Source organism: Mus caroli, unplaced genomic scaffold (assembly GCF_978045245.1).
Source record: "Mus caroli unplaced genomic scaffold, Mus_caroli_1 scaffold_14, whole genome shotgun sequence".
Classification (NCBI taxonomy): domain Eukaryota; kingdom Metazoa; phylum Chordata; class Mammalia; order Rodentia; family Muridae; genus Mus; species Mus caroli.
This window is the reverse complement of record NW_028227269.1, coordinates 68,533,649-68,558,501: the sequence shown is the minus strand read 5'-3', so window position 1 is coordinate 68,558,501 and position 24,853 is coordinate 68,533,649. Positions and strand designations below refer to the sequence as shown.

The window sequence follows — 24,853 nt, the reverse complement described above, 5'->3', positions numbered from 1 at the left end:
CAGACAAACTCTATTCTCATACTTGGAAAGTCCTGGGTTTTATGTTTTCCTTTGAGTCCTTTCTAAGCCCTCTTCGTTACTAATGATGTATCCTGTTGTCTGGCACTAAAATTTAAGAACATCTAATAATAAATTAAGGATGCTTCTGCATTGCTTCTTGTCTGACCAGCATCTGTGGGTGTCAGCTGCCAGCAAGTAGCTCGAGTGTCTGTCCCGCTCCTGGGTACCCACAGACTGACACACTCACTTCTGAAGAAAGGTACCTTCTAGCATGCATGCCATTCTCAATATAAACTTTGTGTGTTTAAACACTCCCTGTAAGAGAATTGCTCGATCTAGTGACTTGGCTGGGACTTAAAAAGAGCTGCATATTAATCGCTGGAAATTGCATAGCTATCATAAATACTTCACTCCTAGCTTCCCTGAGCATTTCAGAATGCTGCCGCTACATCTGTGAGCATCACAGAATCTAAGTTTGTGCCCAAGGAGGTGGCATGGGGGAAGGTGGCCAGGTAAACAGGGTCATCTACCCTCCCAGGGTTGCTGAACTCAGAGTCCACCAACCCAACCATCCTTCCATGGAGGATAAAGGGGTTTTTGTTCCTCAGACTTGCCCTGATGATATATGTATACACCTCAATTAAAACACTTGTGTCTGAGTTCTGAAATGTGCTTAGACCATGTGTTCAAACAGGACCCAGGGAGTGTGTCCTCCAGAGAGTCAGTGTGTCTGTACAGACAGACAATAAGAGAACAAATCATTGCCCCTCTTACCTCTTTTAATAGAATATTTGATTGCCCTGATACTATGCAAAGTGCTTACAAGGCTGAAGGATGACCCTGGAGTGGAGTATTTATCATTATTGCCCCAAAGCATTCAGAGTAGAAAGAGTGTGAGCTGGTGGAGGTGGCATGGACGAGGTGATACTGTGACTGTGGTAGAGGTGGTGGTTGTAGACACGGCGCTTGGTGGGTGGGTTGGCGGCAGTGTGGATGAAACTGGTAAGTGCTGATCCATTCCAGAACACCAGAGTTCTTCAGAGTTGGAGGCGACTCTACCCTGGGCACCGTCCCCTTTTGTTTACACGCCACCGATGTTGAAAACAGAAGCGCTGTATATCATGTTTCTTATTGTGGCTTTCCACTTGCAATTTTATCCCACAGTTTCATATATACTTCATCATTTTTATAAATATGATCTCGAGGCCAGCTTCTGCAGACTCGAGGAGCTGTCCTTAATTGACTAGAATTCTCGGTGTCAGTTTCATATTTGTGTTGCTCTGCTTATCTGGTAGATCAGAAAGTGGAACAGCTAACCAGGGGACCCTGAGGTAAGGGAGGGTGTTTCCCTCTGAGTTCTGAAATGTGCTTAGACTGTTGTGTTCCCTCAGACTCTTCAGAGCTGCACAGGGCCCAGGACTTCCTGCAAGGTGTCTCTTGGCTAGATTCCCCCTCCCCCCCCCCCCCCCCCCCGTCTACTTCTTATGCCCTCCAACACTCAAAAGCCACCAACTTACTAAAACAGATAATCTGGATCAACCGCTGCTGTACACCCTTTTTGATAGAGAGTTCCCTTTAGCCCCAGCTGCTCTGACCTCACTGTAACTAAAGATGACCCGGAGCCTTTGAGTCTTTCTACTTCTACTTCCTGAGTTCAGAATCATAGGCACGAACACCACATCTAGTTCAAACTCCATCCCCAGCCCTCCTGATCTTTTTTTTTTTTTTTTTTCTTGGTTTTTCAAGACAGGGTTTCTCTGTATAGCCCTGGCTGTCCTGGAACTCACTCTGTAGACCAGGCTGGCCTCGAACTCAGAAATCCGCCTGCCTCTGCCTCCCGAGTGCTGGGATTAAAGGCATGCGCCACCACGCCCGGCCCTCCTGATCTTATTACTTAGCTTTTTAAATCAACTTCCTTTCTGCCATCATAGTTTCTATAACTTACAGATGCGTAGAAGCAGATGCTCAGGACCATCAGAAGTAGAAACTGCTCCACATCGGACCCAAGGACTCATATGCGCCCACGGCCACCACAGCTGGCCCACGGGGCTGGTTTATTTGGAGGATCCTACAAGAGGCTGTACCCCACGTGGCTTGGGGCTACTTCTCACGTTATGTGGCCTTCACTCTTCTCTCTTTGTCTAGACTGTTCCCCAGAAGCTCAGCCCAAATATGTTAGAGGTGGGAAGCGTTATGGACGAAGATCACTGCCCGAGTTTCAAGAGTCTGGGGAAGAGATCGAGGAGGTGACAGTGCTTGAGCCACTAGAGGAAGAAGCGAGGTCATCACCCATCCCAGCTGGGGACTGCAGTGAGGTAAGGCACTCAGTCACAGTCACAAGACGATCACAGTCACAGGCTCGGTCATTGATCGATGGGCGTGGGCATGAGCCCTGGGTAGCATGAGACAGAAGTTAGGCATTCACAGTGCAACAGGCTCCACTCAGATATGGCCCTTGCTGGTTTTCCTCTCCTGCCTCTTGGACATAGATGCTAACCTTCCAATTTTGTCTCAGTGTTCAGGAAGTTGATTATGTCTGTGCCTTGTTTCTATGTGTCTACCCAGATTTCAGTTATTTTTATATTGTCTTCTATTCTGAAAGCTCTCCTTGGAATTGTATCTTTCACTGCTATGGCACTTTTAATTTAATTTAATTTAATTTTTAATGATTTTAAAAAGCTAACCAAGGACTCAGCAGGTAAGAGCACTTGCCTGCATAGGCTTGAAGATCTGGGTTCAAATCCCGAGAACCCGAGTAAAAAGCTGGGTGTGGTTTTTGACATGTGCCACCTGGCTTGGGGATAGGGATAGAAGCAAGGAGATCCATGGCCGGGGTGGTAGAGGGGTAGGGAGGAAGTTGGAGGATTGGAGACAACATTGCCAGGGCTTGCTGCTGGTCGCTATCTTAAGGGAATAAGACAGAGAATGCCAAGACAGAGCACACAGCATCCTCCTCTGGTCTCAACACAGGCATGGGTACAGGGATCCATGGACACACATGTGCACACACACTACCCACACAGACACACATCTCACACACATGTGGATAGATTTTTAAAAAAGTTTAAATCTTTCATTGTCTCCAACCTCAAACCACAAAGAACTTCCATGACAGAAGAGTGGAAGTCTTGTGTTTCTAACTTTTTCAGTTTTATTTTAAGATTTATTTTTATATGTTTGAATACATTCAAACATATAGGTGCCTTTATATATGTGCACCATATACATACATGCCTGTTGCCTGGGGAGGTCAGAAGATGGCATCAAATCCTCCAGAACTGGATTTATAGATGGTTGTGAGCCGCCGTGGAGGTGCCTGAGACTTGAACTTGGGCTCTCTGCAAAGCAGCCACACTTAACCACAGAGCCATCTCCCCAGCTTCATGTTTTGATGTCTTAAAATCCCCTGCACTTTAATGTTTTGGGACTCAACACATGATTCAAACACATGGTTCTTGCTTCAAAGAGTGGGGTAGGGGTGCTTCCCCAGGGTGTGGCAGTTCCCAGCACTCCTCCCTGGGCCCATCATACCCAGGGGCAGCTCATACACTGGCCCGCCACCTGCCTTGATACCCTTCTTTCCACTCTGCACACCACTGTAGTCTGTCAGTAAAGAAGAAGCAGTAACATTTTCTTTAGTCTGTCTTTCTGGCTCATTTGCCAAGATCCCATTTATAGAACATGATCAAGAATGCCTTGCTGAGCAAACTCTAAATAATCTCTTGCAAATCTCAGCTCAGATTGGAGCTGTAAATATTCCATACATGAATATGAGCTGGAAAAGAGACAAAGCACCTCCGCTTTCTGGACGGGTCTGCAGACTGCAGGCTGACTGTGTGTGTGTGCGCGCGCGAGTGTGCACGAGTTGTGCGTGTGTGTGTTTGTGCATGCGTCTGTGTGAGTATGTGTATTCATGGTTGCCTAGCATCCCTGTTACTAAAATCTATAGGAGACTTGCTCCCAAGGATGTCCTTAGCAATCAAACATCTGTCCTCAACAGCCTGCCAACCTAAAGAAAACAAGGACAAACCCAGGTGTGGGGAGCATTCCCCACAGGAAATAGAACTGCCAGTAAATACTGAGAAGTAAAGGGGGGAACACATTCTCTCTCCTTCTCCCCCTCCCCCTCCCTCTCTTTTTCTCCCCCCCTCTCCCCCTCAATACCTTTACCTCTCAAAAAAGAAAAGGAAAATCAAATGGTAATCTATTCCCTAGAAACGATGGTTCAGTGACAGAAATATAAAGAAAAGAAAAGTAACTAGAAGAGAGCTTACAAAATGGAGTAAGAATAATGGGGGTGGCATGTGGCCAATAAATATGGAGAAGGCGAGTATGGCCTGGGGCCTCCTGGTGTCCCAGGCAGGTTAGCCTAGGGCAGAGATGCTGGCCACCCCATGCTCAGGTCAGTGGTTCCTTCCTTTCTTGGTCCCTTTGCCACATTCACACTGAGACCTTTGCCTCGGAAAACACACAACTTACATGCAAAGCCACATTACACAGACAATTTTAGGAGGGCAAGGATCTGCATACGTTATGTCGTTGAATATTCATAGCACCGTGTTTTTCCTTGTTGTTGGAGACGGTGTCCTGTTACTATGTAAAATCTGTTTCGTCGTGAATCTGGGCGATATGAAATTTAATTGGGATATACATCTTAAAAAGGAGTCGGGACGCTTTAGGAGGTAAGCTTAATTATTCAAGGACCCTTTTTAAGTCTAGTGTCTTATCTCTTGAATTGGTCTCAAGATATTATTATGTGGTGCCAAGAAACACAATTATTTTTGACACAATAGTATCTACTTACACTCCAGGGATAGATACCCAGAGAGCCTCTGAGCAGAGTCAGCCCTTCCTGGCGGTGTATTTCTTGCCCCCTGTTAGCTCAGTTACGGACTTGCTTCTTTACTCTACTGGGGTTACTATGTTTAAAAATGAGCCTTTGGCTTTGTGTATAAGTAAACATGAGGTGAAGCCTGAGGCAGGAGAAACCTTGCTGATGGTAAAGGATGTTATAGAGAGATCACCTCACGCTCAGTGTGCTACAGCTTCTTGCAGATGCACCAGAAACCTCAGATAGGAGGACCTTTGAACACCACAGTCAGAATCTACCCTGTTCACCACCCTCTAAAAGAGCTGTAGGCAGAGGCCTGGCTGGGTAGGATCCTGTCTCTGGTGTCTGCTCCCAGAGAGTCTCCCCACTATCATAGTCTGCTGCATCCCACACCAAAGCACCCACAGGGGTACCAGATGACACGCCTTTGCCTTGCCTCTTGAGATTGTCACAGCTACTTCCTGCCCCCAAAATAAGCTGAGTCGGTCCTGCCATTTTTGGTTTTTAGTACTGTAGCTGAACCCAAAGCTAAAAGTGATCTTCCACTCAGTCCCCAATCCTGTCCTTTTTCAAAGCAGCTCTCTCTTCAGGTTTTGGATGTTCCTGGGCATCTGCGACCCTGCCCAAGGTCTCGCTCTCACCAGCAGCCTTCCCCTGGGCGGACGGTCCTGTGCTGTGGTTTTATGCACATATCAGTCTTGTGTCTACATAGTAGCTCTAGCCTCAGCTACCTGTCCAAGAGGCTTGTCCTGGAGTCATCACCCTTTCTACAGCCGCCATTCACGCCTCCGAGGGGAGAGGAGGTGAAGGTACCCTCCTATTTGGAGGAGAGACTTCTCCCTGCCTGACTAGGGAGTCTGAATCTCAAATCTGTACTCTGGTGCATTCATTTCTGTCTCCTCTCTTTCTTTTCTTTCTTTTTTTAAAGATTGATTTATTTATTTTATGTATGTGAGTACATTGTAACATCAGATCCCATTACAGGTGGTTGTGAGCCACCATGTGGTTGCTGGGAATTGAACTCAGGTTCTCTGGAAGAGCAGTCAGTGCTCTTAACTGCTGAGCCATCTCTCCAGCCCCTCTGTCTCCTTTCTTCCCGCCTGAGAATATGATCTTCCATGTCTTTGGAGGTGCTGAGAATCTATTCTCTGGGATCCTACTCCATCATGGAGCTACCTGGCAATATCAAAGGAGAAGTCATGGAGGAGGGAGCATGGAGACAGACTTCTTAGGTTTGCAAGATAGGGACACTTTGCCAGCTTTGTAGGTCCGCTCTTTCTCCTGTTTTCAACAGGTCTGATTTTCCCTTCCCCAAAGTGGCTTCAGAGTTTCTCGATGGAGACAATAAAAAAAAATCAAAACCTCTTATCAGGAGTTGAACTGAGGGTGGTCTGGCTGTGTTCCCTAATGGGAAACTAATTTTAGCTTCAGGTTGAGTCAAATCCTGGTTTTACTGAGGTCCTGTAGAGGCATGGGTTACAGGCAGGATGGAACCGTGTCTCGCTCACCTATCAAAGCTGCCCCCGTTAGGATCTCAGCCTCTCAGGACAAAATGAGCAAACTGTAACTGAAAAGAGAGTAAGAACCATTTCTCCCCTCTGGGGTTATTATCCAATCAAAGGGGAGGTTGCTGCAGCCTCGCACTTCTGCCTGAAGGCTGTTATTTCCAGACTCTGGGGTGGTATAGTTCACGGTGTCTTTTTTTTTTTTTTTTTTTACACAAAGTCCTTCTCCCACCCAAACTATTGATAACTCTCAAAGATAATTCTCTGCAGTTTACCTGTAACTTCACCATTTTGCTGACACTCATGGCAATGTTCACAAATGTAGACAAGTGTGTGCCAGGCTAATGTAGAGATTGCTTTGAATCATCTAAGTTTATACTTAATATAAGCCCCGTGTGACGTCTCAGGCTTCATTAGCCACCAGCAACTTGGAAGCTCGTATAGACAGTCACTGCTTGCATGTCATGAGCTGTGGGTGAGGGCCAACATGGCCACGGATCATAGCTGCTCTGCTTCGCATTGTACAGAGTATATGAAAACTAGAGAGATGGCTTGGCAGTTAAAAGAACTGGCTGCTCTTCCAGGTTCAGTTCCTAGCACCCTCATAGTAACACACTCCTGTCTGTGATCCAACACCCTTGCATAGACATACATGCGGACAAAACACCAAAACACATGAAATAAAATAAATAAACTTTGCCACAACTTTAGTCATACTTTGATTCTGTTTGCCTGTGTTCAAGTGCCAAAAAACTAAACATTTTCATGATCTCTAGCCCTTCCCACTCCCTAGAACTTTTATCAGGCAGCTTTTATTTGATTCTTTCCTGCTGAAAGCAAAAATGTCTAACCTAGCTATTAAGAGTGTCTTCCCTACCGAGCGTGGTTTATAAGGCAATGGAGCGGCACTGTAGTTTGTTGAGACCTCTGTGAATTCTGTAGTGCTGTGTAAGTCCTTCAGAACTTCATCTGGAAAGCAGGGCATACAAGATGCCAATTTGCAGGCCAGGTAGAGCCCACCAGCAGCCGTGATGTGCCTGGCCTCCGATTTAATGTGTTTATCTGGCAGTTGGAGAGTCTGATCTCTCCTTTCGGCTGCGATCGAAAGGAATGGTGATTTTTCTTTTTTATGGGATGGATCATTTTCACCCAGGTCAATTCAGGAGGACATTCTACTCTCCAGTGAATCGCAGCCAACAAAGGGCACATTCTTGGTCCCAGCCGAAGGTGTGACTGACAAGAGGGTTGTGGTTGACACTGTTTGTCCTTCAGTAAAAAACAGAAGTGAGACTTCGGGATTTTAAGAGTACATTTTTATTCCCTTTGATGAATAGCTACTAAAGAACCTTGGGCTGCAGGCCCTTGTTTTGTCACAGGTAGCTAGCAGGGGAAAAACCCCACACATTTTCATTGTATCCTCTGTTCTTCAGGCTTGGTAGAAAAGTTCGTGTAATTAATACAACTGGGGCAGGGCCACTTTGCTTTCTGGCCTAGTTGAAGAACAGGGCGCAGCTTGTTAACTGTTTCCCTCTACAGGGAATAAATTGGGTCTATAAGATCCTTATCAAGAGCAAGGGGATTTCAACAATTATTTCTTCAACTGTAGACAATAATAATGTAAGTCAAAACCACTAGCTCACACGCTGCGGCTCAGTGAGAACCCGAGAGGAAAGTTAAATCTGACAGGCGCATTGGCCCGAGGATGCTCAGCAGCGTCCAGGCTCTGTGTTGCATCTGTGCAGGTGAGAGGCTAGGATGGTCCTTGGTTAGTCCTGCCGCCCTGCAAAATGAAACCCTAAAACAAAATGCTGACCCTGCTGCCCACATCAATTCAAACTGCTTTGAAATGTCTGAGATGGACACTTTCCAGAGGTTATCTCCACATATGGGTAACTTGGTGTTGAAACATTGTGTTTCCCATTGTGTGGGTCAATGTTCAATTGTGACACACACTTCCCCTTTATATCCTTGTCCATCATTCCCCTCATTGAGGGATGACGTCCTCAGGACAGACGCTTGGTTAATGATATTTCCTCTTCCCTTCATGTGCCTGCCCTCAAGTCATGTTAGGTTACGTGGCTACTCCAGTATGGGATCATAGATCCCTTGAGTGTGACCTAAGACCTTGGAATCCGCTTTAAAGATAACAAGATGATCTTGTTTTCACTAGACTTGCAGACCTGGGTGCCTGGATTACATCAAGATGTTGTTCCTTAAAGTCCATCTCTGGGGGCTGGAGAGATGGTTCAGTGGTTAGGAATACTGGCTGCTCTTTCGGATGGCCTGCGTTCAATTCCTAGCATCCTCATGGCAGCTTACAACTGTCTGTAACTCCAGTGCTAGGGGCTCTGACACCCTCACACAGACAGACATATGACTAAAGTACCAATTTACAGGAAGTAAAAATAGACAAATCATGCAAAGAAAAGACCCCATCTGTACTCCACAGCCTTCCAGATGAGTAATTTCTGATCCTCACTTTTCACAGGAAACGTAAGACACAGAGCAAATCAAAACCGAGCTAACGGTACTCTAATGACCATACTGTTAAGTGTCTTCCATAGAGAAGTCGCTTACTACCCACTCAGCAACTGGAGTGACTAGAAGTATAAAAACTGACCGTTCTACTTAAAGAGACCCTGTCTCGGAGGTAGTGTTGGTCTATATTTAGGTTTAATCTAAAGTGCCTCAAAAGGAGTGGGGAGACTTCCCCCCTTTCAGGACTTTAGAATCCAGCAACGCCCAGCCTTACTAAGGGAAGAGGCTGACACTGCGCATATCTTTGCATTGGCAGCACTTGAAGGCTTTTTGGCAGTGCTCGAGGACTCATGTGATTGTGCGTGCATTTTAAAACCATACATTAATTCCCGTTATCCTCAGCTCTCACTTGCAGCATTTAATTGCCTTTAGAGATGAAGGCACCAATTTGCATTCCACTCCAGTAGCTCCTCCCTGAGAGGAGACTAGAGAGACTGGAAGCTGGGGCTGTCAGATTCTCCACCGCCTTAGCCTCTCCTGAGTCCCAGGAAGTGTGTCCCTGCAGAAACAAAAGCAGACCCCCCAGGCACATTCAGCTTCCGATGCGCAGCTCAGAGTGCAGCTTTCTAAACATTTAAGGCTAACCCAACACACTGCGGATGCTGTGCTTTGAATCCTATGGATGATGCTACCTAGACAGGGTTCTGGTTCTCTTCAGAGCTAACCCATGCTTTGCTAAATATGTTCCTCCTTTTAAAGGCGCTTTGCCGATCCAGGAAACTGTTGCTTTTCCTCTGGCGTTACAAGGCCGTCCCTTTTCAAAATGAATGTGCTGCACTCTCCTAGGCTGCAGAGATCAGCTCAGCAACCTCTGTCTCGGCAGAATAGCCTCCTGTATACCCATAATCACTTAATTAGCCATACATTCTGTAGGGTGCAAAGGTCTTAGCTGGAGCAGATGGCTGGTGGAGACAGTGGCTGGCCTATTGTAGGTAGGGCCCATGCAGTCCGAAGGCTGCAGATGCTGCCTCCACTTTGGGGCTAGAAGCTGGGATCCAGGAGACTCTGGCCATCTGCTCTGCAGTCCCCCAAAGCAGGTGTCTCTCCAGAGAAAACATTCCTGAAATTGAGGCAACCGTGTGGCTGATGTGTCCAGGATACCTCAGCTAGCTGTAAAGCAATTAGGCTGGCTACAATGGCCAGTGTGGCCCTCAGGAAGGACATCCTTTGTCTAACTGAGAAGGGTGAGGGCCACTTGCTGTGGTAGCCATTCGGGAGCAAAGCAACCTCTGACCCATTCTTTTGTATCTGCCCTGTAAATAAGAAATCACAGGGCCACCCTTGCCAGATGTACCATCCTGGGCCCTCTGTGGAGTGGAAGGTCCCGGGGGAGACCGTCACCCCACATTGACTCCCAGTTGATTGCTACATCACAATTACCGTACCACACCTGTCCCTCCCTGCCCTCCAGCCCCAGGCATCTTAAGGCACAAATGGCAACGACTGTATTATTTATAGTCATGAAGATGTTTTATATATCTGAGAATATTTTGTTAGATGTATACAGTATGAACAGAGTGAATCAAGTCCGTTCACTTGTCAGAGCCATAGTTGCTAATCTCTCCCAAGTTATTCCTAAAGCTGATGTAGGACTGTGCTATTCTTTCTCTGTCCTCGTCCTGCCTTGAGCATCCGAGTAGCAGAGAGAATAACTAATAGCTACTTCATTTAGTTAAAAGCAGGGACCTCCCACGGAGCACTTAGCCCTTGGTACTGACCAGTGCTTTCTGGTATGAAGCATGTGTTCACAGTTGCTATGACTTAGCTTGAGGGAACTGAGGCATGCAGCAGTTACGTGATTTGACCATGATGCCCATGCCACCAAAGGACAACAAACCTCAATGGTCCAACTTTGGAGTTCCTGGCCAAAGCATTATTCTGGAAGAAGCAATAGCCATAGTTGGCTGTCTCTAAGACGCCCCCCACCCCATGTCCCACTCACAGGTGGTATGCTATGCCCAGTTTGTAGGTGAAATACCTTTCTGAGCCGTAACAGGAATGAGCAGAGAACACAGTCTCTGCTCACTTTTTATCCTCTCTATGGCTCTGCCTCCCGAGTTCTGAGTGACTGAGGTGTGCAGAAAGATGCACTGACAACAGTGCCTTCACAAAGTGTACCCACCCACTCAGAGGACCCCTGGCTTCACAGGGACCAATAGCAGTCTCTTCTGGTGAATTCAGCTCCCCGACAGCATCCAGCCTTTGTGATTCTCTGCTCCTGCCCTTCCTAGACTTTTCCTGATTACTCTTTCCAGGGCTCTGGGTGAGCCCGTGTCTAGAGGCCACCAGCCAACTCTCACTTCTGCATTGTTACCATCAGCAATTAAAGGACCCTGTTCCGCAATGATGCATCCTTTTATTGCGGGCTGTTTCAGTAGCTGAATGACCTAATCCCCCAACCTCCTAAACTGCCCCTCCCCCATCTTTTTAATTGCACTCTCTGGCTCCAGGCACCAAGAATAAAAATAAATGAAGTGTGAATGAATTGAATCTTCCCTTACCCGTCCCACCCCCTCCAAAATTGAAATTTAATAACAAACATTCAGCTTTTGTGTGCTTCTCTCCCTCTTAAAGGGACAGACCCTTCCTTTAGACTTGGGAGAGGCAGAGCTCCTGTCATGTTCTGTCACGTTCGGGTGAGGAACTGCAGTCTCCAGCAGAGGTGATCTTGGAATGAAATGGAGCAGTTGGGCTGAGTTTGTCACTTCCCCCAGGATGACCCCAGCTTCATCAGAGTTTACCAAAAATCGTAGAAGAGTGCAGGGGAGAATGTCACCCCAGAGTTCACCTCTGCTTGTTAGCCCTCACCCTGCCCACCCATTATTTTGAGGTTATGAGAAACCATTCCTGCTAAGTGATGCCTGGGGTTTAAAAGCCATGGCTGTTTTAGGCTACTGTTTAATTATTTGCTAGAGTGTATTGTACATAATAATGGGTTTCATTTCAGGCATTTGCATACACATATACACTGTGTTTTTATTATGTTCACCGCTGATCCCCTTCCTATTCCTAACTACCCTCCTCTTCCACTTAATTCAGGTTGTTTATAGGAGTTACTTATTCGAGAATGGACAGCTGGCCAGTGGCTGGCTATTCCACTGAAGAAAATGTCTTCCCCACCTGAAATAACCATTAACTTCCCTGAGTAAAATCTCAGGGAAGAAATGAGGCCTTATGAGCCCCTCCCTAATTCATGACAGAATATTGAAGGTCTCAAGACGAGTCTTGTGTGACCGATCTTAGGAAAATGATCAGAGGTCCTGAGTGCCAGCACTGTGCCCACAGCATGCCCAGTGTGGGACTCTTAGAGACCTCTCTTTGGGATGGTTTGGTTCTCACAGCAGGTCTTAACTGAGGGTCTCTGATCGTCCCATGCTCTGCTGAGCTCAGGAGGCATCCCTAGCATTTGCCTGCCTAAGCAGCGTTGGCTTCCCTCCAAGCCTGCACCCACCACAGCGTGCTGCAGAAGGTAACTTACCTTACCAAAGGGAGAGACCCAGAAACACTGCAGCTAAGTAAGTGAGGGCTCGCTGAAAAGGAGCAGTGAGCGTTGTATCTACTTACCCTGCAGAAGATCACTTATAACAGTGGATGAGATAAAATCGTTCTCTCATAGACCCTCAACTAAAACGTCTCTTGTTTTTATTATCTGTTTTGTCTGGCTGTATAAATGTTTGTTGCCAGCAATGATCACAGCACAGATCACATTTTTGTGATGGTCTTTCATTTAACGTTTGCTAAAATGCTTTTCCATGGTCCTACATGGTTTTTAAATTACTTTCAATGACTGTATTATGTTGTACCATTGTGCTTTATGCCACATTGTTGAATATTTAAGTTGTTTTAAACACTTTATCATTATAAACATGTCACAGCATACATATTTGTGCACATGATGCTCTCTCTCTCTCATTTTCTTTTATTCATTCATCCCTCCTCCCAGTCACCCCCTCCCCCAGGCCTTTCCTACCTCCTCTCTCTCTTTTTAAATTGCCTTTAGATAACAAGTAAATTTATTGAAGAGTGAATATTTTTATTTTGATACATAAAGCCATTTTCATTATAAAAAATAATACCCATGAACATTGCGGCCAGTCACATGTGCACAGGCCTGCTTTAGGCTATTGTCTTGGTGAGCGCTATAACTTAAATACTTAGATAATTCAGTAACAACAGTTCAGTAATGAAGATTATGAGCCCCCGGTTTTAGTGCCAGTAACCTTGTGCAGTGTTGAATGAACAGCACTGAGGTGAGCTGCCATCTGTGTCGTGTGCATCCCTGCAGGAGTCAGTGGTTAGAGACCTGTTCTTGCAGAGAACACCTCCCACCCTGCTGTCACTTCAGTTCCCAGTGTCCATGTCAGGCTGCTGCAACTCTAACTCCAGGAGATCTGACCCCTTCTTCAGACCTCACATGTTTATATTTGACATGGATACACATGAACATATAATTTTTAAAAATCCCCTTAAAAAAAAAGTACAGATGTTTGCAGAGGTATATCCAAATGAATGGTTTAATTCTGAATACAGAGGTGGAAAGAATTCCACAAGTTTAACATGCATTGCATACACACGTGCAATACAAAATTAATAGGACTTCATAGTTGCATGTGCGGGGCACAGTGCTAAACACTTTGCCATTCCCTCAGCAAATTTGTACTATGTTATTTGCATTTTACAGATAAACTAAGGCCAAGAGGTCAAACAACATACATAAGGTTAACTCTATCAGCAAGTGGGGATTCAGTCCCAGGCAGCCCAGCTCCACATCTGTGCAGTAGCTTCCATGCTAGACCATTAGTTAGGGGTGAGAGATGGGGAAAGAAGTGAGAGATCTTGGACAGTGATGGATGCACGGAGGCTGTAGCACCCTGACTGTAGACTCATGACACACTGGGAACTATGGGAGAACATCTTCATCCCTCAAAGGCTTTGCTCACTATTTTGACAAGCATGGGGAGATACGTGAGCAAACATGAGAAGCCACGCATGCCCTGCCACCTTTGGAATTGTTGCTGAAGATGTTCTGAAGGTGTATGCTGCTGCTTCGTTTTTTGTTCCAAGATGCTCTGTGCCTGCTAAGGCTCTTTAAAGTTTGGGCCCAACGAGACCACTTTTCTTCCCTTTTCCCCATCGGTGTTCACTGTTTAAAAAGTGAAGAACAACTCGTGTTTAATAGTTTCATTTGGACCAGTGGTCCTGAGGTCATAAACTCCATTTAATATGTTATGGGTGAGACGCTGAATAATGAATTTGTATGATTTCCGGTGCCAAAGTAGGGTGAGCACTTGGCTCAGTCTGTTGGTAGCTGGGATGCTCTTATCAATGGGCCTCTATGGATTTAAAGTCTTATATATAATAGCAGTTTAATTCTGATCAGAAACCGTAGTTGAGGAGCTCCCTGGAGGATTGTTGACTGCCACTCCCCTCTGCTTCACCAGGACACACACATCTAGAAGCTTAGAGCACTATCTTTAACTAGAAATTCCGGACAAGTGAGATCATGAAATTGTTACCCAAGGAAACACCTGGGCCCCAGTCCCAGCCATTCCCTGTCCGTTTGGCACTTCAGTTAGCTTAGCCATCTTGAGACATGACCTTTGGCTGTCTCCAGTTCAGCAGAGTCTGTTTGGGGATTTCACTTGGAGGTTTCAGCTTAGCTGAGTCCATGACTCTTAAGCATCCCTAAGGACTAAGGAGCTGTGAATTGTAGTAGACACTTGCCTCTCCTTGAAGAGGAGATGACTACCATGAATATAATGATTAATACTGTCAACTTGATGAAATCTGAATTCACTTGGAGACAAGGCTCTGGGCATGCCAATGAGGGATTATCTAGATTAGGTTAAGTGAAGAGAACCATGTTAACTGTGGGCAGTGCCATCCCATGAGCTGGAGACCTAGACTGAGCAAAAAGAAGGTCACCAGCATGAATGGAAGGAAGTTTCCATTGCTCTCTGCTTCCTGACTAGGGACACAGTGTGCCTACCTGTCTCCTGCTCCTGTGTCATACTCTCCCTTCAGTGATGGACTGTGTCCCTGAGAACTGTAAATAGAAACAAACTCTTCCATCCTTCAGTCGCTCACGTCAGGTACCTAATGAGTGTGGGGGGTGAAGGAGATATGCCAAGGTAGCCTAAAAGCATGTTAAGTCATGTCATCTTGAACTACTGAAAGACAGTGTTTGGTGTGAGCATTTTTTTTGCACCGCATACCATCTGCCATGAGGAATCCAGGCTCTTCAGACTGGAGTTAATTAGGCCTATCTTCCTGCTGTGTTTATTTCAGAAGTCTAAGAAATCAACTAGCATGTTACAGTTTAACCATCCCAGTGAATGGGCTGGTTATTTGGTATAAAAGGCAACTTTATTCATAAAAATCACACACACACACACACACACACACACACCATGTATTTCTTCCCCTTTTAGGACTTTATAATTTTCGGACTGTGTACAAAAACCTAGTTTTCATTTCTATATGTCATGCTTTGCTTCTGTTTGTCTTCTCACTGTTCTCAGATAGTCCAGTCTACCCATGGGTATTATAAAGTCCAGGCTGACCCAAAACTCCTAGTCCCTATCCTTCTGCCTTCCGGGTGCTAGTGTCTCTAGGCCAGGGCCACCACACCTGTGGATTAGAGTTGTGTGTTTGTTAAATTGTCTTCTCAGCAGGACTTCCTTCACTGGCATAGATCCTCCCTGTGGGACAGGAGCAACAGGCAGCTTGTTTGAGAGACCCAAGCCATTTGCAGGAGAACCAAAGCTACACGTTATAACTGGCCCAAGGAAGATTGATACAGAACTTGGCCAGTGGAGCAAGGCTGGATTTGTTCCAGACTTGTGATGAGTGGGAGGTTACCAGTACAAAACTACATGCTCTGACCTTGGAGGAACCTCACTCAGAACTTACCATGCTAAGGTGTCTAGTTCAAATAAATTCCATTATGGTCAATGAATTTACTACCAGCACAAGTGCGTTGAATTCAGCTTTCTGGTCTACCTGTGGGACTGCATCTGTGTTTGCTCTCATTGACAGGTGCACCCAACCCATTCTTCAGCAATTATTAAGGACTCCTGTTCTTTTTGTTGTCTGTAGTTCAGATGACCGTCAGGACTCAGTTCATCCATTGCTACTGTTAGGACATCAACCTTCACCTTCCCCGTGTGATGTGTCCTTCTCAGTCACCATTCTGTCTTGCCTCCTCTTTTCTGGTCCCCATGTCTTCATTGGCATGTGAACTTTATTGAGATTATAATATAATTACATTCCCCCCCCTTTTGTGATCCAAGTCTTCCCATATACCTCTCCTTGCTCTCTTTCAAATTTGTGGTCCCCCTTTTTATTAATTATTGTTACATGCATATCTTGATGTATATACATAGATATTATAAAGACTGAGAAGGTTATACTTAGGAATATCTATATAAGTGTTTCTCGTGTGTGTGTGTGTGTTTTCAGGGCTGAGCGTTTGGTATTGAGTAATGGCTTGGTGTGCTCTTCCCTCGGGAAGACAATGCCTTCTCTCAGCTTTCCCTATGTGTCTGTAATTCTTTGTGTAGGGTTGAGGCATGTCCACTAGTGTCCTCTGTGTTCAACTCATGTTTAAGTGGTCATGTTGGTGAGACTTCACGAGTGTAGCTTCTGACATTACTCAAAAACACAATCTCGCAGTAAACTCCCTGATTCTCTGGCCTTTAAAATCTTTCTGCCTTCTCTTCTATATATGTACTTTGTTGGACAAGAAATAAGTGTGTGCTGCTCTTGTGTGTGCTTCCAAGATGTAGCATGAAGGTGATCGATCACTCAGCACATACCCACTGAAGAACAAATTTGTAAATTTGAATTCACATTTGGCGAACTCTGCATATTCCATTTAGGCTGGTTTAATGGGTTCTAATAGGTTCTGTTGTTGAATAAGTAACCTTAAAAATGACAAGACAACTTCTAGTGTCATGCAAAGACAGCACTTTGTGCTGGCAAAGTTGGCAAAGATCAGTCTATTTCAAGAGGTTTCAACCTCTTGATTGGTGGTCTGGTAACTGAAAAGAGCCCGTTCTGACTCAAAGGCTAAAGTCATGCGTCCAACCCACATGGTGACTTGGGAGCTAGAGAGAAATGCGGTCCAGAGGCTGGGTTCAAATGTGTACTCATTGTCTGTTGCCTTCTCTAGCACTGGAAGACACAACGCAGTGAGGAGTATGAGGCGGAAGGTAAGCAATTGCAGTGGGGTTTGGGGGACCTGAGGAGGGAAAGCCCTGGCTGCTATGGCTAAGGCACTCTGTGCACCGCTTTCCTCCTTCTTGCACTAGAAGGAAGTGATATGCTAAGATTAGGACCATCAGCAACAGACAAAAAAAAAAAAAAAAAAAAAAAAAAAAAAATCATTTCCAAGTGACACTTCATACTCTTCAAACCCTGGCTATTAACACTGTAGGAAAGATGGCAGCAACTATATAGCAGTCCATGTATAAAAGACGACTGTAGTGCAGACTGTCAAAGGGGCTCGTGAACATCTCCAATATGCCCAACTTGTATCTATAGATGTATAGATGATATACTATGAAGTATTTATAGATAGACTATGAAGTACAACACAACAATCATGTGGCCACCAGATGGCACTGTGGTTCAGCTCACGTTCCTGCCTAACCCCCAGATGAAGTGTGGATAAGTATAATTAAAACAATGTGTTCTCTGGCTCTCCAGCCTGGGATAATAGTACAGTAATGGGTTTAAATTCTGTCAATAAATATCAGGAATGACACTGAGCGCCCTTCCAGCCTTCCATGGTTCTCCCAGGCACATAAAATCATGCCCACAAGTATCCCAAGTCTAAGCAGTGACTTCACTGGTTCACATTCGCATTGCTAGTTCAGAAGCAGGGTGGCTAATGCAGGACAAGCAGTCTTGGCATTTGAATAAGTAGTTTGACCCTGCTGTTAAACAGAACCTAGCATACATCCACAGATGCTAACAGACTCACAGTTCACAGCCTTTTCTTTCAAGTGAGTCTCGGGTTTCTGATTTGGAAAATAGATGAACTTTAGCGGCTCATTACAGTTGCTTCCTTCCCAGGAAAAGGTGCTGTGATACTTAGCCCAGAAAGACGGCAGAAAGGAAGCATTTGGAAAGCCCCAGTTGCGGCATCTGACCTCATGTGTATGAGATAGTGTTTCTTTCTCATGGGTGATTGTCCCAGAGCAAAAACTGCCTTCAGTTTACATTTGGACTTCAACTAAATCAGAGTGGGTCAACATTTGTAGTCATCTCATACAGTGTTCATTATGGGGCTGGAGTGATGGCTTTAGCAGTTGTGAGTATTAATTGTTCTTCCAGAGGACCCAGGGTCGCTCTCCAGTACCACATAACTGCTCACAACCATCTGTAACTCTAGTACCCCTGTGAGCACTCTATGTATGTATACATGACACGCACGCAAGCAAAACACTCAGGCATGCAAAAGAATAAAAAAACAATCGAAAGAATTGCCTTCCAAGGATGCCTTTCCATAGCAGGCACTGACTCTGTGCAAGTCCTTTGGGGACAACACAGGTTTTGCTTTGATTTTAGGCCAGCTAAGATTTTGGAACCCAGATGACCTGAATGCTTCGCATGGTGGGTCTTGCCCTCCTCCAGACTGGATAGAAGAGAAACTGCAAGAGGTTTGTGAAGATCTGGGGATCACTCGAGATGGTCACCTGAACCGGAAGAAGCTGGTTTCCATCTGCGAACAGTATGGATTACAGAATGTGGATGGAGCGGTAAGCCCATGGCTGGGGTCTGATTTAAGAATAATGAGAATAATGTCTGCCCCCAGGCTGGGAAGAGCTGCACTGTGACCTCCTTATTAGAGATACAGCTTGCTTGTTGCTTGCTTTTTTTTTTTTTCCCTAAAAAGACATTCTACAAGATTTGGGGAAGTCGTGTTTTGTGGCAGAAATCAAGGCTAATGTGGCTGAACTTCCTGAATGTATAGTATGGTCACCTACTGTGCTAAGTATGTCACTCCACATGAGACGCATCAACCAAACCAAACAGTAAAACATGGGAGAATGCAGGGGAGGGATGAAGAGAGCCTCAGGCTTGAGTTAGGAGAACTCTGAAAGCCAGCCTGCTGCATGTTCAGTTCTGGAAAGTTCTCAGTGTCATCTTTGGGCCCTTGGGTAGGCTAGAGCCTACAGGACAGGCTGCCTTTCTAGCTGTGGTTTGAAGTTTACATCATGCTGGTGTGAGGAGAGCCTTGGTTATATAGAACAGCCAGCTTCTGGCTATGAGGAAATGGGGCCAGGTAGCTTGGTAGTTTTGATAGCACAAAATGTCTTCAAGCCCCAGAGAGTTTATGATGTAAGATTCTGTTTTCCCTTTTTGCTGAAGAATCATGGGAGGATTGTTAGGATTGATGTGTGATTAGCCGTGAAGCTATACAGAAAAACCTGTAATTCTAGGACGTGTCTTTTAGAAAGCTACAAATAAAGATTAGGGGCAGTTAGAGTTAGGAATACAGTCATTGCTCCAGAATCTTTGATTATAATGACATCTGATACCACGTTGGCTGCCTCCTCGGGACAAAGTGGTAGCATATTCCTAACCAAGAAAGAGGCCGATCTTTAAAACCTGCCAAATAGCCTGACTTGCAGAAAAATTTGTTTTTTAGTGTTTTTTTTTTTCTTTTTCTCATATGATGTGACCATTATATAAGCCCCCTGACAACCTTTGGAATATCCCAGCAACCCATTTATTTTTCAACGGTGGCTATTGAGTCATAAAATTAAATTAATTGTCCTAATTTCTGAACCAGTCCAGTACAAAGAGTCTTGGGTTGTTTTCTGTTTTGTGTTTTCCCAAGAAACATTGCACAAACTTGAGTTACTGATCCGAGGACAATTTTTGAAATCTAAACCGCCGCCACTCACACGGAGCTGGCGTCCTCTTCTGCAGGGAACTCCTAAGAACTGGATACAAGGGACACATTCAGTTCTTTCCCTGTGCTGTTGGAATTAAGGCATTGCTCATCAAGCCTGCGCCTGCTTAGTGTTTTCACCCCCTCCCACCAGGAGGAACGAGGAGGTGCCCTGCACTTCTCAGTTCTTAGCCCAGAGGAACTGAGTGATTCGCATAGAACTTGGGGTCCTGGAGAACTTTAAACCTGAGAGCCGTTTGAACTCTGTCAGCCCTTTGCAGAGGAAGCCTGTGAGATCACTGCTGGCCCCCTTTTTTTGTGGGGGGGGGTGGGATGGAGAAGTAGATGAGCTCTCTCTGAAAGTCACACCCCTCATTCCTTTCTCTAAGTGAAGACAGCCAAGAAGGCAGAGTAGGCAGGCTAGCTCCCTCGAGGCCACGTCAAACCCAAGGATAACTTTGTTTGACTGGTTCCAGTATTTTAAAAGCTGAACTTTGAGGTACACTCTTTGAAATTGGAATTTTTCCCCTAAGTATTTTTTTATAATAGTGAGCCACAGTCATCTCCTCTGGAGACCACAGGAGACCATATGCTGATCTAGCTTAGTTCTCACCACTTTCTGATGTCTGAAGCCTCCATGCCTCGGCCACTCCCATCACCTCCCAGGACACTGTGGTGTCCCAGTTCTTGGACCCTATTCTGGTACATGTTTCACAGCCTACACACTGGGAAGTCAGCCACCCACAGACCTGGCCAGTGTGGAAAATGAAAATGCCCTTGTTCCCAAAGAGGGCTGGTACCTCGGTTGCTCAGGTAACCTGTGTCCTCTTGAGTCCTTTCTAAATTTACATCCTTTTACCCAACACTTCTCATCCTGAGCTCTGACTTAAAATAACTGGCAAGAGTCTACTATGGCAAGCTGATGGATTAAGTGATGGGTGATCAGGCCACGTAGAAAGTTCACTGATTTGGCTAAGGTCAGGCCAGCAATAAGGACATAGTCCATTGCTTTGTCTGGATATTGTGGGCATTTCTGGTTGAATGGTCCTGAAAGCCACCTCCACTAGGACATCGTTCTTTTGACTGGTGAGAATGAGACAGAACAGCTGAAGGCTTTTTGGCAACCTCAGCATCTTGTCCCAAATGCCACCAATCACAGGATTCTGTCAGAACTGGTTTCTTCCCCAGATTTCCAACCTCTAGAAATTTCCTTGCCTCAGAATCCTCTCCCAAACAAGACATATGTTTCCTATGAATTGGCATAAAGCACTTGAAATAAAAGTTGTCAGTCTTCTGTCTTCTTGCTTCTCCGTGGCCCAGGCATCACGAGGGAGCTGGTTAGCAATGCAGTCGCAGGCCCTTCCCTTAGCCTACCGCATCAGTGTGTATTACAGGATCTGTTTGATTTCTGTTCTGTTCTTGAAGACCTGTTCCACAATACACTTACCACACAGAGGGAAGAGAGAGTCTCAGTAAAATGTCTGTGCCTTTCCTCCTGTCTGTGGCTTCTGTGACTCACGCTACTTTTTCTCCTGTGGGACTCAGGAACAAACTGTCTCTCTAACAAGCCTCCACATTCCCTGTTATAAGATGAAAATTATAGGATGGCTATCAGAGAGCGCAAAATGGAGAGTCAAACTCCTTCCTCTGTCTACATCTTGAGACCTCCTTTTGCACACACACAAGATCACTGTAACCCACTCTTGCTCTTTCCTGGGCTAACGCATGAAAATATAACTTCAGGATGTTCTAAGGAACGTCACTGCACTCTGCCCCAGCTCACACTTGCTGGGCTAGCATGCGGCTTGAGTTTCTTCTCCTGTTGCTGGGATGAACTGCTCTGATGAAAGCAACTTAAGGGAGAAAGGGATTTGATCTTTGCCGCCGTCCCATTGCCGTGACGAAGCACCATGACTAAGGCCACTTACACAAGCATTTAGTTGGAGAGGGTGCGTCTACAATCATCATGACAGAGCCTGATGACATCATGACAGAGCCTGATGACAGGCAGGCAGGCAGGCATAGGGTTGGAGCAGCAGCTAAGAGCTTATGTCTTGATCTATGGGTAGAAGGCAGAGACAGAGATAGAGACAGAGAGACAGACACTCTCTCTCTCTCTCTCACACACACACACACACAGAGAAAGAGAGAGAGAGAGAGAGAGAGAGAGAGAGAGAGAGAGAGTGAGTCTATAACCTGACTTTTGAAACCTAAGTGACACACCTCCTCCCACGAGGCCACACTTCCTAACTCTCCCTAAACATTTCCACTGCGGACTAAGCATTCAAATATATGGACCTATGGCAGCTATTCTCATTCAAACCACCACAGATTTATTCTGTTTCACCATTCAAAGCACAGCCCACCGTGGTCTGGAAGTTAAGGCAGCAGGCACTTGAATCAGCTGGTTATCACACTCACAGGAGCAGGTAATGATGAATGCAAGCTGCCGGCCGGCTCACTCTCTCCGCTTGGGTAGCCCAGGACCCCAGCCACAATGGGCAGAGCTTCCCAAAGTCGAGATGATCCTCCACAGACATGGCTGGAAGTCTCCCAAGTGATGCTAAATCCTGTCAAGCTGACAATTAGCACTAACCGTCACATGCCAATTTGAAAACTTCAGCACGAGCCAGTTATCACTTAGAACACTTAGGGCTTCTAACATTTTAACTAACGTCTTGTCAAAATTGTGAGAATCTGTATGTTTTAAGTAATTTTAAAAAACATTTATAATAATAATACTTGTGACATTTAAGGCTGCCAGACCTGGAAGAATGAATGGGGTGGGGGCGGGGGGGGGGGGAGGAAACAGTTGATTGCTAAACTGCATAAGATTATGGAGATGTTAGAAATGGGGTTTCATTTCATTTGAGTGAGAGGGGAAGTCACCATTTCTAGAGAAGGAAATTCTTTTAAATAAGAATAGAGACAACATTATGTGTCTGGGCTTTTGGAGTAGCAGTGGTATGAATTTCTGCTGGCCAGAAGTGTGCTGTGCATGTGGTATTTGTGTGTGTTTAAAACACGTGATTGTTCTTTCTTAGATGCTGGAAGAGGTGTTTCTCAGCCTTGATCCCGATGGAACAATGAGTGTGGAAGACTTTTTCTATGGTCTGTTTAAGACTGGAAAATCCCTCACACCATCAGCATCTACTCCCTATAGACAACTGAAACGGCATCTCTCTATGCAGGTAAGAGATCAGTGCACAGAGCCTCTGTGTGGTGGCACACACCTATGATCTCAGCACAATGGGCAGGGTAGAGAACAGCACTACAAGCTGGAGGCTAGCCTGGGCTACATAGCGAGACCCTGTCTTAGAAAAGAAGAACCAACAGAACATTTTCTTTCAGAATAGATGTTTAAAATTCATTTAGTAATTCTGAATGAATTAATTCGCTGTCTAAAGCAAAATACCATGAAGAAAAAAGTATTCAGAGAATGAGAAAGACTAAGCCGTTTGAAAGAAAAGGATGGTTTGAGAAATGGCCATAAATGACAGTGTGTGAAGGCCGCTAATTATGCCTCTTGATGACAGTGATGAAGAAACCTGGTGTCAAGTAGACACCATCTCATCTCATCTATTGTGAGGAATCTCCCAGAACAGTTTTCTCTGCTAAGGTTGTAGGCTTGACTGACTCACTGAGAACCAGAGATCAGAGGCACAGCATGGCAGTCTCCATTCTGACAGTATAAATTAACTTCTGTTCTCTGTGGCTAGAACTGGGCAGTCCCAGTCTTGCTCAGCATCTAGCTGAATTTCTGGGGTCCGACTCAGTTTACTTGAGACTCTTCTCTTCTTCCAGTCTTTCGATGAGAGTGGACGGCGGACCACAACCTCGTCAGCAATGACGAGTACCATTGGCTTCCGGGTCTTCTCCTGCTTGGATGACGGGATGGGCCAGGCGTCTGTGGAGAGGATACTGGACACCTGGCAGGAAGAAGGCATTGAGAACAGTCAGGAGATTCTGAAGGTCTGGCAGCTGCACTAGCAATCTAGGAAGGGGATGTCAGCTTATCTTTTGAAACTGATTTGACTTGCTTTATCCTTACTGACTTAATGTTTGTGAGATCTCAGAAATGAGGTAATTTTTCCTGCTTGTGTTAGATAGAAGCCTGCAGCTGAGTATCTCCATGTTTTTTAACCTCAAGTTAAAAATAGGAAAGCTCTTAACTCATCTTTGGGCGGCAAGGTTTGAAATTACCCTACTGCGTTTCTTTACAATGTCAGAAGGGATGTTGGAAGATACAAGCAGCCGACCTTGATTTTTGTAAGAAAGCTGTTCCTAAGGAGAGGGACCAGCCTGGTCTCTAGCCTGGCTTCAGTCTGCCTCCACACTTTCTGAAGCTGGGCCTGCCATTTGTTCTGATTCTCAGGCCCTGGATTTCAGCCTGGATGGAAACATCAACCTGACAGAGCTGACGCTGGCTCTTGAGAATGAACTTTTGGTCACCAAGAATGGCATTCACCAGGCAGCACTAGCTAGCTTCAAGGCTGAGATCCGGCACTTGTTGTAAGTTGAGCAGAAGGTTCGCTGGTCTGTTTCCTTTACATGTGTCTCCCATATCACCAGGCACCTTTCCCCACCCACAGGCCAGTGTGGCCGTCTTCCATCTCTGACTGTTAAACAGTTACCCTCCTGAGTTGAAGGGAATTGCGCTGGGGCTCTGATTGACTGCAGCATGTGAAGGGAAACGTGGAAAGCCTTTTTGTTTGGGGAGGGTTTCGTTTTGGTTGTCTTGGTTTTGTGTTTGTACTGAGGCGAGCCAGATGAGAGGGTTTTTTTTTTTTTTTTTTTTTTTTTTTTGGATCTCCTGGTTGCTTGGAAACGGCTTCCTACTAACTCACTTTATTTCTAATTCTAGAGAACGAGTTGACCAAGTAGTCAGAGAAAAGGAGAAGCTACGGTCGGACCTGGACAAAGCAGAAAAGCTGAAGTCTCTCATGGCTTCCGAGGTGGACGATCACCACGCAGCCATTGAGCGGAGGAATGAATACAACCTCAGGTGTGGCCAGAGGGCTGAGGTTCAGCGTCCTCCCCCATCCCTCCCAACCCCCTACTTCTCCTCTCTAGCCC

The 24,853-nt window shown here is 45.6% G+C and overlaps 1 protein-coding gene across 17 annotated transcripts in view; it reads left to right on the top strand.

Annotated features, from left to right (window-relative positions):
* Nin (ninein) overlaps nt 1-24,853 on the top strand; it is a 102,421-nt gene that overhangs the window by 33,517 nt on the left and 44,051 nt on the right. For 12 of the 17 annotated variants that reach the window (XR_015045227.1, XR_015045228.1, XR_015045226.1 and 9 more), the window contains 8 exons: nt 170-259; nt 2,146-2,315; nt 17,048-17,087; nt 18,448-18,638; nt 22,822-22,968; nt 23,582-23,749; nt 24,153-24,289; nt 24,642-24,782. Coding sequence is in view for 14 of the 17 variants with exons in the window: in XM_085830408.1 (XP_085686534.1) it covers nt 170-259; nt 2,146-2,315; nt 17,048-17,087; nt 18,448-18,638; nt 22,822-22,968; nt 23,582-23,749; nt 24,153-24,289; nt 24,642-24,782 (1,084 nt within the window). In the remaining 3 variants the exon portion in view is untranslated. The remainder of the gene's footprint in view (nt 1-169; nt 260-2,145; nt 2,316-17,047; nt 17,088-18,447; nt 18,639-22,821; nt 22,969-23,581; nt 23,750-24,152; nt 24,290-24,641; nt 24,783-24,853) is intronic. The other 5 variants (XM_085830416.1, XM_029484595.2, XM_085830411.1 and 2 more) reach the window with 1 other exon arrangement.